Here is an 18,826-nt window from a genome sequence, read left to right as displayed (position 1 = left end):
TCTTCTCAACTCCTAGTGCTGCATTGCTTGTCTTTATTGACCATTTTAGCATGGCATTTGAATTTAGAGGAAAATACCAGATGATATTAGAATATTATTTATGAAGGATGTCATTTCTCATATTCATTCATGAAAGAAGAACTCTCTATTGAACATACATTAGGAGGCCTGGAAGCTCTCTGTTAAGTTTCACAGTCAAGGGAAAAGAAGAGTGCTGGTGACTCCTCTGTGGACAACTGAGACTTGCATACACAAAAGGAGCTACAGATCCTGTTCCCAGGAGAATAGAGAATATCATCAGGAACCTTGTTCCAAATAATAAGTCCTTAAAGAATTGTGAAGGCCAGGTCTTCTACAGCAGATGAGTTGTTCATTCAAGCTTTGATAAGTTGACAGTAAGGAGAGACTGTTTTTACTTCACGATTTTGATATTTTCTGTTATTTCCTGAACACTAATGAAAACTCAATACTCATTTTTCAAGTAAAGCATCCTGATCAAAAATTTAGAATATTATGTTCTAATTTATGGGTTGTATATCTTTTAATCTTCCACATCTCATAGGCAAATAAATTATTTATGTAATGCTTACAACTTTACATTATGATTACATTATTTTTCTTCCATTTGGTAAGTAGAAATAGGTTTTATGATTAAATACTATATTCATATATACTTCAAATATATTTTCAAACTTGCAAATTTAAAAATTAAAATATTTTAGAATTGCAATTGGTATATGATGCATATGATTTTCCATAAATTTAATAAAATAACATTACCATAAAACAATTTAAATCTAAATTAATAATTCAAATCTTTGACTGTGGATCTCTGCATCTGGCTTCATCAGCTGCTGGATGATACCTCTCTAAGGACGATCAAGTGAGGTTCCTCTCTACAATTACAGCAGAATATCATGAGGAATTATTTCATTGACTTTTTTTCCCAGTTGTCGTTGGTTTGTCCTGGTGTGGGCTATTCAGCCTCTGGTTTCTGGCCCTTCAAACAGTGTCAGGAGTGAGGTATCTTTGAGGTATACATTTCCTTTCTTGAACAGCTCTTTCCATGTATATGAAGGTAGCAATAGTTTGGTATCATTAGCTCATTTCTTATGTTTTTTGGGGTTTCTTTTTTAACTCTAATGAGAAAAGAAATTTAAAAGTTGTAACTATTCACATTGTATTCTTGTTTTTTGACAACCATGCATTTCCTGGAATCATGAAATGACTTGGAAAGACATTTCTATTCATTTGAACAGATTGATGTGTGATGATGCATCAGCCTCATTATACGGAGGCAGCAAAATAAAATTTGGATGTCTTTAGGAATAACAGTTTTCGAGAGCAGAATATTCATAGTAGTTAATATTGTAACTCAATTCTTTATGTACACCTGGAGGGCAATCATCAGTACAGAAAAAACTTAATTCAATCCCTAGATTGACTTATGTTCTGGTTACAACTCTAACATCAAGATGCGAACCATATATTGACAGAAGGTGATACTTTCTTCTGTGTGCTTGGTGGATAAAGCCATAAATGTAACTGAAACTTACTTCCAACCACACTTGCCTCCCTCCTTTTCTCTCATTCATGTGATAATCAGTTTAATCACTTTTTAAAGCACTATTTGAAAACTCAGAGACAATCAAACTAGCCACCAATTTCATATATTTATATGTGTGTGTGTGTGTGTGTGTGTATCCTTGGTATTAAATGAGAATATTATAAAAATTATGATGTCTTAGATCTTTATTTTAAAGTAATGCTTCAATAAAAAGGTACAAATTTTCAAAAGAAAGAGTGTAAATTTATATAGATTAAGTAGTTTGTACACATGCTTTTAGGAAAATATGTATTTGTTCACCTGTGTGAATATAATGAAAACTAATGACAAAAGAGGCCATGGATTTGAAAGAATACAAGCATGAGGCTGTAGGAAAACTCAGAAGGAAACAATCAAATTACATTATAATATCAAAAATTAAAGAAAAAATATTTTTTAAAAATAATTGATGCTTTCAAATAACAGGTTCTTTGAATGCTAAACAGACTTTAAAACACTGTGCTTAATGAGATACAAACATGTTTCATAAAAACCAGAGGAATTCACATTACCATAAAATTAAATAAAGGAGCCGGTTAGAGCAGTGATATGAAGGATAGCAAGATTCATTTTCTGCAGAATTTCTTTTGTACAAGCAACGCAAATGTAAAAAGCTAAAATGAAAAAGTCTTTGGTAGACTGAAATACGAAACTCACACTGTGATGTCTTGCGCAAATATTTTGCCCAACTTACTGAGAGTTTTCAACCACATTTCAGTGGCCATAGAAACAGTATCTTTTCTCCCTCAGAATTCATTCTTGCTTTTCTTTACATTTAGGAACATTTAGAAGCCCTCTCATCACCCACAAATCTACCTTAGATTTTGAATATGCTGTGTTGTTTTCTTGGAACACTCCTTTTTTTACATACCCACATAACTCTTTGAATCATTTGATAATTTTATACTCATTGAGGATTTTATATAGTGTCCTTCATTGAATATCTCACTATAACTGACTGAATCACAATCCTTGGTGTTATTTAAATTTAACTCTCTTGGATCCATACATACTACCTCATATGGAAAAGTAGATTGTTGACATGTAAGTTAGAGAAGTACCTTAAAAAGAAAAAATATTATCACGGCTTATGAGAATAGATAACATATGTAATTCAAGTGGTTTTTTTTTTTTTGACTGAGAAAAAAGGAAGTCCACAATGATGAAAGACAAAAGCACTCTATTGCTGTCCTAAGAAAAAAGGGTCAGGTACTAGGGAGAGAAGCTTTATAGATTCAAAATGAGGCATTGGGTGACAAATTGCTTCTTCTCTTAGAGCCTCTAGTGGGAATGTGACCCCAAACCTGTGTTGATTCCACCCAGAAATTCAAATAGTGTCATGCTTCTGACTTCCAAACTGTAAGTGCATGAATCCTATTTATTTTATGCCACCAAGTTTTAACTTGGTAGTTAAACACCAAGTAGTAACTGCAATAAAAATAGGAAATTAATGCCATTTATAGTATAATAATGGTCATTCCTTCTATTATCTGTCCTAGTTTAATTTTTAGATGCTAATTATTATAGTTGCTTACATCAAGAAGCATTTACTTTTCTAACAGGACATCATCTACTTGAAAACAACAGGTTGTAGATTTAAGTGATCTGTCATTTCAGAAGAAACATACACACACATAATAGTAATATTAATAATAGCAATATTTGGCACCCATGTAAAAAAGTATATGTATTATTTAATTCTCTGATCCTTAACTTAGCTATTATTAAATTAAAAATGTATCATTTCCAAAGGAAATTATGTGAAGTTGTACCTCATCTTTTATAAAACATATAGACAATTTAAGGTTTCAGTATTTCTTACAATTTATTTCCTGTTTTCATTGAATGTTGTAAATTCTTTTATTATTTTTAATAATGAGAATAATGCTAAGAGAATGCAAAAAGAAATTGAACAAAAATGTGAAGGCAATAATTGTTATTTAAAATGACACTCATGATACTTAATCATTCTTAAAAAAGCACAGATGAAAACACTTATCCATCTTTACACACTTACTCAGATTCCCTGTATAAGATGGCATTGATTCCATGTATCAGAGACCCAGGCAGAAGGTAAGAACATATTCAAAGTGAGGTATTTAGAAAGGAGGGTGGGAGAATGGTATTGAATTAAGTAGGTGTTTTTAGGGTCCTGGAAGTAAAGTAATTTCAAATGGCTGTCCACAGAATATTGAAATTTATAGCAAGCTTATATTTCCCTGAGCAGAAGGGTGATGGATATCTAAATTTAAATCTCAGTTCTACCTTCTGAGAGATTTTTAACATAAGAGAGATTTCGTATCCTTTCCTGATATCAAGTACTACCCAAATGTTAGTTGCAGTCTTTGAGTCTCCATGGATAGACTTTATTGAACACATACGGACTATGACATTTCTTTCTTTGCTTCATCTACCACAGGGTAACCTCTCAGTGTCTTACACCACGATGGATATTAGATTCTCAGGAAATCATCCTATTTGTCTATTATTCATTTAAGTCTCATATTATTTTGTAACAAGAAAATATAGACTACTGAACAATGACAATTTGGAATCACACACGTGTGAAGGAATTCATACTGGTTGGCTTAACAGAAAATCCTAATTGGGAAGTTCCCCTCTTCTTGATTTTCAGCCTAATTTATCTTGTCATTCTTGTTGGTAATTGGGGTATGATTATCTTGATCTGGCTGAATGCTCAACTTCATACACCAATGTACTTTTTCCTCAGTAACCTTTCTTTCTGCGACGTCTGCTACTCTACTATCTTTGCTCCTAAGATGTTGGTCAATTTCCTATCAGAACACAAGTCTAGTATGTTCTTTGCTTGTGTTCTGCAGAGTTTCTTTTTTGCAGTTTATGTAACCACAGAAGGCATCCTCCTGTCTATGATGGCTTATGATCGCTATGTGGCAATCACAAATCCCTTAATGTATACAGTTATTATGACCCACCGCATCTGCACGCAGATGGTTCTTGCTTGTTACTTGGGTGGCCTCATTAACTCTCTGACTCACACAATAGGTCTTCTCAGACTGGACTTCTGTGGCCCAAACATTGTGAATCACTTCTTCTGTGACATCCCTCCTCTTCTGAAGCTTTCATGCTCTGATGCACACATCAATGAGATGCTGCTTTTGATCTTCTCTGGAGTGATTGCTATTTTCACCTTTATCGTTATCGTTGTATCCTATAGCCACATTCTCATTGCCATTCTGAGAATTCGCTCAGTAGAGGGGAGGCACAAAGCCTTCTCTACTTGTGCCTCACACCTGACAGCTGTGACTTTATTTTATGGTTCTGTGGCTTTTAGTTATATTCAGCCAAGCTCTCAGTATTCCATGGAACAGGAAAAAGTATCTGCTGTGTTTTACACCTTGATCATCCCCATGCTGAACCCTCTGATTTACAGCCTGAGGAACAAGGATGTGAAGAAAGCAGCCAAGAAGTCCATTTGTAAGGGGAGGAGCAACTCTTGACTCTGTCCTTTTTCAAGTTTTTCAAATTTGATGTGAATCTTCAAATTGACTTCATGGAAAATTATTAGTTTTTCATCAGAGTCACATAAAATTTTACACCAAAATATTTTTTTTAAATTGTGAATTACTATATTTCCTCAGAAAAATTTAAAATGTGCTTAATGACTAGATGTCCATGAGTCTTTTTATATGGGTTTATACAGTCTCCATAAAAGCAGAAATGATTATCTTCCATTTTTTGTACAATTTTCATAGTATGCTAAGTGGCTGAATAACAATGTAGCTGATGACTGGAAGATTTAAGTAAACCAGCTTCCATGAAACAGTCCTATATTGTGATAATTTGTGTGGCTTAAGTATTTAACTGAATTGTTGAAAGTAAAATTATTAGATAAGGAAGAAAGGAAAAGAGCTCCTCTACATGAAAAATATAGAAGTTGGGCTGTGAAATTTGGTTTAATGTAAAATTGAATCCATCCCTAATACTGTCTAGGTAGCCAAAAACCTAAGATTAGATAGCCTAGTTCCATAGTGTAAAAACAATACCAGCGAGCTACTATAAAGGCAGCAAAATGTGCCTCCTAATGACATTCTGCTGTACTCAAATGAACTTCTTGCTCGGCTATCATCAGAAAAGCTTCCTTCTACAGTAGATTGGAACAAATAGAGAGACCCACAGTCAGACAACATGTAGAAAGTGAGAAACCTTTGAGCACTCAGTTCTAGATAAGATGTCTACACCAAAACCCTCCCCTCAGGAATAAAGGATTCCTGCAGAAGAGGAAGTAGACAGAGTATAAAATCCAGAAGACATGGAGGACACATTAAAAATAAGGCCATCCAAGTCAATAAGAGAGACACTCATGAACTCATAGATTCTGAAACACCTGGAATTCTGTCGTTGAAAAAAGTAGGCACATGTTCCCATCCTTAATCCAAGATATATCTTCATTTGATAAGATAAATAAATGGTTATTTGAGAAGGAAAATTTACTTTTCTCCTAGGAAGTTTCACTGGGAAAATACACTGTTTTTGAGGGTACACCATGTGCTTAGGGTTAGATGATCAGCAAAACACAAACTCAGCATTATAGGTTTCCAATTTCATAATTTTATGTCAGGGCAGTTTTTGTTTCTTTTGGTTTTAATTTTAGCATATATATTGTTCTGTTTTCACCACAGAGCTCCATTGTATATGTCTAGCATAATACTTTTATAGGATTCATGAGTATGTGAATAAGTGGATCTCCGCATCTATATCTTTATCTTGTGCATTTTCTTTTCTTGTATCTCTTCCTTCTGTTTGTTATGTTCTATTCTAACACTATTTTTTTCTGGACCATATTTTTGATTGTACTTTGAACCCTATTTTTTTCTAATGAGAAATAGAATATAGGTATATTCAGAAGAATTAAAGGGAGAGGAAATTGTAATCAAGATATAGGAGAAAAATTGTTTTCTAAAAAAGCAAAACAAAGAAAGTCAAAAATTATATTGAATAAATAATTGTTGCATAAAAGATAAAGGGACTAACCGAAATATCAGGGATGTGAACATATCTGGGAATTTAATTAGGAAGCAGAGATACACACAAACAAATAATAGAAGAAAAGAACGTAACATAGAAATATCAAACTAGTAAGTCAGAGGTGATAGACGATTGGATTGTTACAGAAAAAGATAAACTATTTAAATAAGACGCTATTCCATTTTATTAGAAGGTAAGTCTCAGGCATTCATTGTCTTTATTCATCGGGTTTGTTAATTTCAATTTGTGTAACAACAACTAGCATTCTCTTGTCCATAATATCCAATAACTGTGTTGTGGTAGCTGCAAATCTCTTATTCTGTAGTCATTATAACCTAGTGTCATTACTCAGATGCTTCTGTGAGTGAAAAATATCCCAATAATAAGTGATCAGCTCTAAAAGCCAATACAAGCAAACAATATAAATAGATTCATTTTGATAGTCATGAATTTATAAATATTAATGTAAATATAATAAGAGAAGAAAATGCCTTAATTTTGAGAGTAGGCGATATTAAAATGATTGTAGCAATGAAAAGAAATGGGAGAACTGAAGAAATTATAATTCAATCAAATGAATTCTATAAATTTACAATTTGTCAAAGTAAATGGCTTAAATTTAAAGAGAAAATTAAAATTAGGAAATACAACCTTATGCTTGAGAAGATGAATAAGTATGTTACAAAAGTTTCATGGATTTAACAGAAGATACATAAATGATGTTTTATATGAATTTCATCTGTAGGCTATGCTGTTGGTTTTACAGTTTGAGGACCACTGAAAGAATCATACATAACGTAGCATAGCTTAAATTTTAGATTAGCCTTTATACTCCTTTACTACTTGGGTAGTTCTTTTTATTAGTATTCAATAACATTGTAATTGTGAAAGATATAAAGTGATATTACGAAGGAGGTTGGTTTAATAAAGCCAGTAACATTTGTGTTTGGCTGGCAGGCATTTCACTTTTGCCTCCATTGAATACTAGATTGACAGAAGCTCATTGTTCATCATGGGACCCAAACTGTAATCAGTTGTTCTACCCATGGTGAAAATGAGCATTGCATGTGTGATACTGTCATCTCTGGGTATAGCAGTGTTCTTCAAACACATTTTCTAGAAAACTTTTAAAGTCAACATGGGTGTCAGAAGAAGAGCTTTTGAGTTACATCAAAACAGCTCTATGCAGAGAAACATGAGCTTAATTTTAACCAAGTCCAAGGGTCCTTACCTGGTTTCTGTGAAGGACTCGCTGGCATTCTCACATCCACAGTGGAGTAGATATAGAGTTTACTTGATGGTGTTCAATCTTGATGGAGTACCATAATCTGTGGCAAGGCCTGCAATTCATCACATAAGAATTTTTCCAGGATTTTTTAATACTCAGATATATCTGTACATAATTTTTTAAAAAAATAACTTTATATATAAAGAATCGTTTTTAAGAGGCAAAGGAGCAGGACGTTTCTCCTTGGAGACAGTCACCTGGAAAACAACAGCAATAGGAACTGCAAAAAGAAGATACAAAGTGGAGGTATTTGGGAAAAGTCAAGAAGAGGAATTTAAAATGAATATGGCCATGAATCATTGTGGGAAACTGAATTACACTAGTTAAAAATTATACAATTAAAATAAATCTTTTAAAAAAATCAAGCCTGATTAACTTATCCTTTTCAACAATTTTGAGAAAAATCCAATTTGCTCTGACATTTTGCTTAAAACACTTGTTAACATTACTTTTTTAAAAAAACTTATTAAAAGTTTCCACTTCCTCCCATTTTCCTCCCCCTCGCCCCCCTCTCTCCAGTTCTAAGAGCAGTTAGGGTGCCCTGCTCTGTGGGAAGTCCAAGCCCCCCCCCAATTCAGGTCTAGGAAGGTATGCATCCAAACAGACTAGGCTCCCAAAAAGCCAGTCCATGCAGTAGAATCAAAACCCAGTGCCATTATCATTGGCTTCTCAGTTAGCCCCCTTTGTCAGCCACATTCAGAGAGTTTGATCACATGCTCCTTCAGTCCCAGTCTAGTTGGACTTGGTGAGCACCCATTAGATCAGTCCCATAGTCTCAGTGGGTGGATGCACCTCCCGCGGTCCTGACTTCCTTGCTCATGTTCTCCCTCCTTCTACTCCTCATTTGAACCTTGAGGGCTCAGTCCAGTGCTCCAATGTGGGTCTCTGTCTCTATCGTCATTCATCGTCGGATAAAGGTTACCTCTGATCCTGACTTCCTTGCTCACGTTCTCCCTCCTTCTGCTTCTCATTTGGACCTTGGGAGCTCAGTCCAGTGCTCCAATGTGGGTCTCTGTCTCTATCTCTACCCATTGCCAGATGAAGGTTCTATGGTGATATGCAAGATATTCATTTACTTGTAACTCCAAATATGTATTCACAGAACTTAAGTCTACTCTAACACTCCTCCATAAAGTCATTTTGTTGGAGAGCTAGCATCGAATATATGGTCTATACAGTACTGAAAGAGTTCTTATATTCGATAGCTTTTCTTAACTTTTTGGAATTAAAAGTTAATTATTCTGTAATATGCTGAATTTGTAAGTACTCACAAATGTTCACATATCTCAGCTTAGTCTTTCATACTGTAAAATTAAAACAACTATTTTTGTTTATTGTGTTGCAAAATAATATATGCTCTATGTCCCAATGGTTCATGAGCTTATGGAATGATTGCATTGCAATGGTAATGAAAGACAGTGAGAGGCTTAGAAGGTGGGCCCGTGGAATATGAGAAGGGCATGACTATCTTTTTATGGTACCAGGACAAATGGAAGGTGATATGTCTGTGCACAGGATTTCATATCATATGAAAGCAGATTTTGGTAAAAACAAGGCTCTTACCCCACCCTCCTTTTACTAGCTCTCTCATATGACTCATTCCCAATCATATGATATTGCTGAAGGTGAGCACCTCATGAAGAGGCCAGATTCTTGTTAGCATATAGGTTTAGATGCCTAAAGAGACAGTGACGAGACCACCCAAATCTAACTGTAAAAGTATATATTTGAATAAAGAAAATAGTGAGGTTTTTGATTATTATATGGCTCAATATGTCATAATACAGGAAATGTTAATATAGTTTAAAATCATTTGAATCCCTTTTCTCAAATTATAAAAAACTGAAGATTACTTGAATCATCCATGTAAGAAATAAATTTCAAAGTATGTGACAAGTTAATACCTATGTTTAATTCATGCAAGGATCCCTGACTTTTCACTGTTTATAAATGTATCTGTACAGTGAAGAAAGGAAGTCTAAGGCAGGATCATACATCTATGATGTCTATTAGACATTAGAAGAAATGAGCATATTCAAAAAAATAAATAGAAGATCATAAATTACACTTGCTTACCTACTTATTTTTTCCTGAGTTATTTTATCCTATGGAGTAAGTCAATAGTAAAATGGTAGCATTATGGCAATATACACCACTTATATTGGGCTCATAATGGATATATCATGAAGGTATCATGTAAATGCTGACTTTTTGGGAGTGATTTTGGAGGCAGGGTTTCTCTGTGTCTCTGTCCTAGCTGTCTAGGAACTAGTTCTTAAAGACTTGAACTCACAGAGATCAGTCTGCCTCTGCCTCCCGAGTGCTGGGATTAAAGGTGAATGCTACCACTGGCCAACTACATTTAGTTTTTAAATTGTTAGAAAATTTGAACATTTTCTGTGGTGATGTAGAATTCTTTCAGCTCCCATCTCAAGACACGTGAGGGAATGCATGCCTTACAGTGTTTCCACAAGAACAGGTAGGTACAGAGAGGGAGGAAGGATTGTAGGAGCCAGAGCCGGAGGCTCAAGAAGCCTGCCGACAGAGGCTAAAATAGCCCAGCAATGGACATCTGGAGAGCACAGCCAGGAGAATCAGCAAGCAGGGCTTCTGGGGGCATCACATAAACTGAAGTGGCAATCACTGAGCCTGCATGTGTCTGTGATTACAGACCTCAGGAGGTACATTATGGTTTTATAGCATGTTGACCTTGCAGAACTCCTGATAGTGGGAGTGGGGGTGTCTCTGACTCTTTTATCTTCTTGAGGGACCCCTCTCTTCCTATTGGGTTGCATCATCCAGCCTTGAAATGAGGATATGTGCCTAGTCTTACTGTAACTCATTATGCCATGTTTGCTTGATATCACAGCGAGGCCTGCTGTTTTCTGAAGAGAAACTAAGAAGGATTAATCTGGGGGAGAAGGGAGGTGTGTGTTGGGGGATGAGTGAGAGAAGTAGAGGGGGAGGAAACTGCAGTCAGGATATAACATATGAAAGAATAACTATAAATAATAGTATCAAATAAAAAAATAGGTAAGTAAAACATTAAAGTTTAGAGACATGGACTTTTCTAGTATGTTCTCTACCTGCATTCCTTGAACTCACTTACTAAGAAGTTATTTAGAAACTGGTACTGAGGCTGACTTAAGCGTTTTTCTCTTTTTCATCTCACTGTTTCCTACTGTAGAATATCAGCATCATTTACAAACAGAAAACAATTTCTTATTCTCTATAAAATTTATTGCTCAATTGTTTTCTCATTCTGTCGAATAGATCAATATTCACATAATACCTATATACTTGCATAATCTAAGTTAAAACATTTTATTATACATGAGTAAGCATGTGTATGTTTATAGTATTTTATATTTAATCCTTATAATATCTAAAACAGATTAAAATATTTTTGAAAATTATTTATAGTGATATCTATATCTAAGTACCATGTTTTATTATACCTAGCTTATTTTTTATTTATTTATTTTCCATTCAAAAATTTACACTTCCTCCCTTCCTCTCATTCCCCTCCCACTCCCCCACTCACCCTCCTCCTTCACCCTCCCTCCTTAAGACAGGGCAGGGAATCCTACCCTGTTGGAAGTTCAAGGCCCTCCCTCCTACATCCAGGCCTAGGAAGCTTTGCATCCAAATAGACTAGGGTCCCAAAAAACCAGTGCATGCAGTAGAAACAAGACCCAGTGCCTTTATCAATGGCTTCTCAGTCAGCTCCCATTATCAGTCACATTCAGAGAGTCTGGTTTGATCACATGCTCATTCAGTTCAGGTCCAGTTGGATTTGGTGAGCTCCCATTAACACAGGCACACTGTCTCAGTGGGTGGACCAACTCCTCTCAGTCCAGACTTCCTTTGGCATCTTCTCCCTTCTTCTCCTCTTCAACTGGACCTTGGGATCTCAGTTCATTGCTCTGATGAGGGTCTCTGCCTCTATCCCTATCGGTCGCCAGATGAAGATTCTATCGTAATCATCAGTGTGATAGTGGGACAAGGCCAGTTCAGGCCCCCTCTGCTCGGCTGCCCAAGGACCTAGCTGGTGACATCCCCATGGACACCTGGGATCCCCTCTAGAGCCAAGTCTCTTGCCAACCCTAAAATGGATCCCTTAATGTAGGTAGCTTCTTTCCTGCTCCTATATCCGCCCTTCCTCTAACTCCACCCTCCCACTCCCCCAAGCTCTCTCTGGTCTTCTTTTCTCCCTTCTCTCTCCTCCTCTTCCCTTCTGCCACCCCCACCCCCATGCCTACCCCGCCTCCATGCTCCCAATTTTTGTCCTGCAATCTTGTTTGCTTCCAATTTGCAGGAGGATCTATAGTTTTTCTTTGGGTTCACCTTGTTATTTGGCTTCTCTAGGCTTGCGAACTATAGGCTAATGTCCTTTGTTTATGGCTATGGAAATCTTTCTTTATAATGTAATTCTAACTTTTCTGAGAAGTTATTCAGAATTACATTTTGATTTATTTTATGATTCACAGAAAATATTTTAGGAATTGTTTTCTAATTTTAAGTTCCTTTTATTATATTCTGTCTATAACAAAATTGATACGTATTCTCAATTTTCTGGTTTTGAGTTTCAAAGAGCTCAGAGAATATATTTTTTATTCTGCCTCCCGCTTCCTTCTAGTCTCTTCCCTTGCTGGTTTTCTTCTACCATTATTTTTACATGCTGGAGGTGGAACCCAGGACCTGGCAATTATAACACAAATCTAACATTACTTACATCCACAGTTAATGATAAACATTGCTCTATATGCATATGCTTCTAATAAATTATTGCAGTAATATGCATAAGTATAAGTATCAACCGTGTTTCTGTATGTTAATAACAGACAATGATAATCTGAATTAAGAATATATACACAAATGTTTTAATTTACAAAGTACTTATGGATGAGTAGGATAACAGAAGTCAAGTGTTTAAAGAACTGACTATTATAAATTATGGCTGAATGATATAGGTGTTGCTTACTAGCAGAGAAGTGTTAGTAGGTTATAAAACTCCATTTTTAAATATGCCTTTAAGACAACTATTTCCTTAATGCACAAAAAATTATACCACAAAACTTATGGTGATTTTGTTGTGAATTGTTGACTCTTGCAAAAATTTCAGAAAAATCCATAAAATTTCAGTAAAATCCATAGAGTAGATTATCTGTCAGTAGGAATAGAACAATTAGTTAATGTCTTGTACAACAGTCAACAATGGATAACTCCAAACACAAGAATAGAATTGAAAGCATCCAGGTATAAAGGAATATAATGCTTTGTCCTCCATCTTGTGCCATGATGTGTATATTAAGAGATTTGACCAAGTATGGATTAAAATTATTTTTAAATATCCAGATTTTCTGCTATTACACCTTTAACATGACGGTTCAGTAGTACTGTCACACATTTTCCATGTATTAGGCTTTTCTTAATGATCCAGAAATGTCTGGCAAGAGGAGAGAATAAATGTACATTAAGTAGTACGTTAAGTACACTGTTTTGCATAACATCTGAGCCTCTGAGGATTGGATTTTCTGTGTAAACTCTGGGAAGCAATTCTCAGGAGGTGAGACAAGTTTATATTGCCACAGACAAAATCAGTGACATCGGACTTTTAAACACATCTTTGATTCTTTGAGGTTGGAGACCGAAAATGGTATTTCTTGAAAAGAAAAGACAGAATTGGGGATCTACAGATTTTCTTTTATTTTGATAAAGGTCATAATTCCTCTGAAGCAAAAATGCCATTCTGTACAAAGCACTCCATATCTGGTAGTAAATAAGACCTTGTTAAGCTAAAAAACTTTTTGTAGTAAGAGACAAGATCAACCAACTAAAGGGGCAGAAAATGGATGTGCAGCTATGCATTTTACAAAGGAGTTCTATGTAGAAAGTACTAGGAATTCAAAATAATAAGCACCAAGAAAATAAACAACTGAATTTAAAAATGGGCAATGGGATTAACAAAAGTCTTCTCAAGAAAATAAAGACAAATAATTAAGAAATACCTCCTTCCTCTTACCCCAGTAAGGAAGGGTAAGTTGTTAAAAGGCAACAAATGCAGGCACGGGTATGGAAAAGGAAATCTGTCACATACTGTTTACGGGAGTGCAACCTGGTGTAGCCATTATGGAGTCACTGTCAGTTTTATGCAGGTGTTTTGTTTTCTTTTATTTGTTATTTTCAAGAGTTACTCTACAGGTCAGGTGAGTTTGGAACTAAGTAGTAGCCTAAAGTATTCCAGAACCAATGGGGATCTTTCTGTCTCAACATCCCTACTGCCTGCTTTTGGGATTATAGGCATGAGAAACCTCACAGGACTAGTTTTTATTTTACAAAATCAAGGCATATGCTTTAGAGTAAATTATCTATTGCTAAAAATTGAGGATAACTCTTATTTAAACATATGCGTAGAGAGGACCTTAAAACACTACTACAAATTTCCATGCAGACATGATCTAAGGTGAAGTAAATGACTGGAAATTTCTGCACAAGCTGATACACAAGAGATGAAAAAAAAGCATTAAGCAACTAAAGGTGTGGCATTGATTTTATTGATGTGATTTTTGTTATCCAATGTCATTAAGACAAAAATGGATTTTGTTATTTCTCATTCTGCTCTTCACAACATAGGACCCACTGGTATTTCTCTTCATTTGCTTGTTTTCTGTTTGTGACTTAAAGTTACTTGTTCTGGAAAGCATTATAAATTACTAAGAAAAGATATGTGTTGTTTTTGTTGCTATGTTTTTCTAAATTATATGATCTACTTTTTGACTATACTTTTTTCATTAAAATATTCAGGAAATGGAATGCCTTTGGGGATCCATTAAGTTCCTGTGAGTCTCTTAAATCCCTGGAGAAACACAGAGAAACTGTTAGTAAAACGTGTATTACAGCCTTCAGAGTTTGACTCCAGGGAAGGTTTTATTTGAATCAAAGCATATATCTAACAGACCATCTTATCTCAACTTGTCTTCCGTTATGATTTTAATAATCTCACTCATATTCTCTTTTCAAGGTTTCTGTGAATTTGAGTCTCCTAAATGTAAATCCTTTCAGTTTCTCCAGAGCTACCTGCAACTTTTGTCATTTGCTGAATTTGCCCATCATTTTAAAAGTAAGAACCTTTAGTGTTGTATTTTAAATTCTGTTTGCAAGAATGTTAGAGAAAACATGGTTGATAGATGGCCACTAGGTCCTTAACGGGGCTGTGATGGTGGATATTTTTTCTTTTACTTGTAAACTAAATTCATTCATTTAATTATTAAATAAACAATCATATAATTTAGCTACTGTCTTAATGATTAAACTCAATGTTAAGATTTTATTCTGATTGAGTCGCCAAATTACAGAGGGAAGACTAGCTGTAATTTACTTACCTACTTTTTTGTTTTAAGTACATTTCTTTTTTTTCATGAACATCAATAGTATTTACAACTGTTCAATACTTATACACACACACACACACACACACACACTCAAAAATATATTAAGTCAAATGTATGTTAGGTCACTTTACATCATAAAATAAGAATAATAGTTTAAAATAGGTACTTATGTAAAAATATATTCTTATGTCTACCACTTAAATATGATAATATAAATAAGATATTATTTTCTTCTTTAAATTGTTTAATACCTATTAACTGTGGTTCTTTTTCTAAGTTTTAATTACAGTATAAGTGAAAGGAATCCCAAATGAACACATGATGACATCAGTGTTCAATATTACTCTTTAGACAATGCTGTCAGTTGTCTAGCTTTCAGAAAGACTAAGATTCAGGGAAATTTACTGAGTCACTTATGAAACGTGTCCTGTGCTCCAGAAGGTATTGAAGGCATCAGATGGGTTGTGATAATGATATCTTTGCATCCTTCACTTTTTTGTAGTTTTGTCATTTCTAAAACAAGCAAGAAAAAGAAGATATAAATAAATTGAACTGGTCCTGTGTTTTGAAATAACTGGGATCAAGTGTACTAAAAAGGGCACATTTGCCATGAATTATGCAGAATAATTAATAATAAATAATTACAATAATAAGCTACAAATAATATGATGATATATAAATAGTAATAAATATTAGTTAAATAAAATCAGCATTGAGTAGCAGCATTAAGGCATTTAAAGAAGTTAGTTACACAATCTTCTTCTTGGTGATCAATAGTTTGGAATGTGATTTAGAATAAGTCAAACAGGTATGTTCATTTAAACTCTAAGCTGTACATGGTTCATGGTTCTCCAGATAGCAAGCAGGACCACAGCAGTATAAGTAAAACAAAAAAATATTTCTCATAATAAGCAGTTAGTATGTGTTTTATATTTTTTTAAACTTGTGACATTTATGTAAAGAAAAAATTGAGTTCAAGGGAAACACTGAACTAACAGACATTGCTTACTTTAAAAATTGGGTTGCACCAAGAAAGCAAATATAATTTGCAAAGAGTTGTCTTAATATTTTAAATATCTGTTATATTTATAAGGTATTTACTTTTATATAGACTATGGAAGCCAGTAAACCTCAGAGTCCAAGAGTCACAAAGTAGGTGTAAGAGTTGAGTGCCTGGCCTCTGCTTATTGACACAGTTAAAAAGAAAACAAATAGGCACAGGCATTGTGCAGAAGACTTAAATATCATGCACAAGTCCTTGTGTTCAATGCACATGCCAACACACAGACATACACACATACACAACTGCTAACATGTGCACACACACATGTACACACACTCACACACACTTTGAGAGTAAGACCAAATTTGAAGGCATAAAGTAAATATAGTTATCAGTATTACACTAGTGTATATGTGGGTTCATAATCACAGAAGGCAATGCTGTACCACTGAGGTTCATTCTGACTAAATTATCTCAGGCTTTTAACATGGATTATATGTTGATATATTTTTGCATTGCTGCTATTAATTTTGATTAAAATGATAAAAGAGGAACATGAAAATGGAGACAAAGATTATATTTCCAGCTTAAGTTCTTATGCTTTATAAATAAGATTTTTACTGTTGTTAGCCAGACTTCTTTTCAGTGTTATGTGAAATGTAAGAATTGCAATTTAATGTATATATTTGCCTAAGAGTCCAGCATTTTCTTTATCTAATCATGGATAATATTACCAAAAATCAACAAAACAGTATCAAAAAATGAACGTTTTATTAAATTATTTTGTGTTTATATAAGCAGGTGTACCAAAGGGGAGACTTCTATATTACAGATAATGTGGCTAGTTTGGAATTCCTAAGATGTTGATATTCTACTGATACGCTCCATTTATCTGAGTCCATCATTAACAGGTACCAAGACACACAAGTTCATGGGTGATGTCAACTTTACTTTTGTCACTGAATTTATACTTTTGGGATTGACAGATCGTGATGAACTCAAGGTGTTCCTCTTCATATTGTTCCTGTTGATCTATGCCATCTCTTTGTTAGGGAATGTAGGTATGTTCTTTCTGATCTACATAACGCCTAAACTCCACACGCCCATGTATTACTTTCTTAGCTCTTTGTCATTTGTGGATGCATGGTATTCTTCAGTATTTGCCCCCAAAATGCTGCTGAACTTCTTTGCGGAAAGAGAGACCATCCCATTCTCTGCATGCATCCTGCAATATTTTTTGTTTGTATCACTGCTTACCACAGAGGGATTTCTGCTGGCTGCAATGGCTTATGACCGCTATGTGGCCATTGTGAACCCATTATTATATACTGTGGCCATGACTAAAATGGTTTGCGGTGGGCTTGTGATGGGCTCATGTATAGGAGGTTTAACTAATTCAATGACACATACAATTGGCTTAATGAAGCTGTCTTTCTGTGGGCCAAATATCATCAGTCACTTCTTCTGTGACCTTCCTCCCCTGTTGAAGCTGTCCTGTTCTGACACCTCCATTAATGAATTGTTGCTTTTGGTCTTCTCTGGAGTCATTGCAATGATAACCTTCTTGACTGTGATGATCTCCTACATCTTCATTGTTGCTGCTATCCTGAGGATCCGCTCCGCAGCAGGCAGACGCAAAGCCTTCTCCACCTGTGCTTCCCATCTCACAGCCGTGACCTTGTTCTATGGTTCCATCAGCTTCAGTTACATTCAGCCAAGCTCGCAGTACTCCTTAGAACAGGAGAAGGTTGTGTCTGTATTTTACACCCTGGTGATTCCCATGTTGAACCCACTGATTTACAGTTTAAGGAACAAGGAAGTGAAGGATGCTGTGAAAAGGGTGATGGAGATGAAGCCTTTCTCTTGTTGATTTAAGACAAAGATACAGAAGATATTTATTGATTTAATAATGGTTGTAAAAATTGAATAAAAGTTAAAATAACTGAATTATAGTATTGCTTCAAGTTGAACATTGTTATACAGTGCTAAAAACACATTAAATATTATACCATAAATGCACGGGTCATATTTTGTTGTTTAACCTAAACCCTAGGCTCTGACCTAGATATTTATCTGATGTAATTGGTAATATTTTTATTCCCTCATATGAATTGAAATTCAAATAAACATGTTTATTTCTGATATAACTATATATATAATTATGTGTGTGTAAAATATAGATATTCAGAGATACCAGTAAGAATACGATAAAATAAAAAAATAAAGTTTGTAACATTTAAGATACATCTCAGCTTATTTATTTTTTTGAACAACATAAATAGCACTCCAACACCAAAATGTTGTCTTACAAGAATTTAACCAGTTAAAAATTTTAAATTTTTTCCCTGGTAATTTATAGTAATACTTTAAATTGAACGTGCTGTTTTAAAAATACATTGATGATTCCACCTCCAAGATACTACTTTCAATTAATCCATGTTGGCAAAGGGAAAATAATTTTTCTCCTGTAAAGTGTCACTGAATATGTCAGTCACACTCCAGAGAAACACCCTACTACACAAATCACA

At 34.7% G+C, this 18,826-nt stretch overlaps 2 protein-coding genes across 2 annotated transcripts; both read left to right on the top strand.

Annotated features, from left to right (window-relative positions):
- Positions 1-4,146: 4,146 nt before the first annotated feature.
- Positions 4,147-5,085, top strand: LOC125408745 (olfactory receptor 5J3-like). Its single transcript, XM_048447302.3, has one exon. It carries the CDS (start codon positions 4,147-4,149, stop codon positions 5,083-5,085), a length of 939 nt encoding a protein of 312 aa, XP_048303259.3.
- A 12,144-nt stretch (positions 5,086-17,229) lies between these two features.
- Positions 17,230-18,168, top strand: LOC125408674 (olfactory receptor 5J3-like). The gene has a single exon (XM_048447174.3). The coding sequence runs from the start codon at positions 17,230-17,232 to the stop codon at positions 18,166-18,168; it is 939 nt and encodes a 312-aa protein (XP_048303131.3).
- Positions 18,169-18,826: the final 658 nt, after the last annotated feature.

Source organism: Myodes glareolus, chromosome 6 (assembly GCF_982192425.1).
Source record: "Myodes glareolus chromosome 6, mMyoGla1.1, whole genome shotgun sequence".
Lineage (NCBI taxonomy): Eukaryota > Metazoa > Chordata > Mammalia > Rodentia > Cricetidae > Myodes > Myodes glareolus.
This window is presented reverse-complemented; position numbering and strand designations above follow the sequence as displayed.

Bases quoted from the DNA above. Each gene is read 5' to 3' on its own strand.
- LOC125408745 (XM_048447302.3), top strand. From the start codon at position 4,147: ATGACAATTTGGAATCACACACGTGTGAAGGAATTCATACTGGTTGGC.
- LOC125408674 (XM_048447174.3), top strand. From the start codon at position 17,230: ATGGGTGATGTCAACTTTACTTTTGTCACTGAATTTATACTTTTGGGA.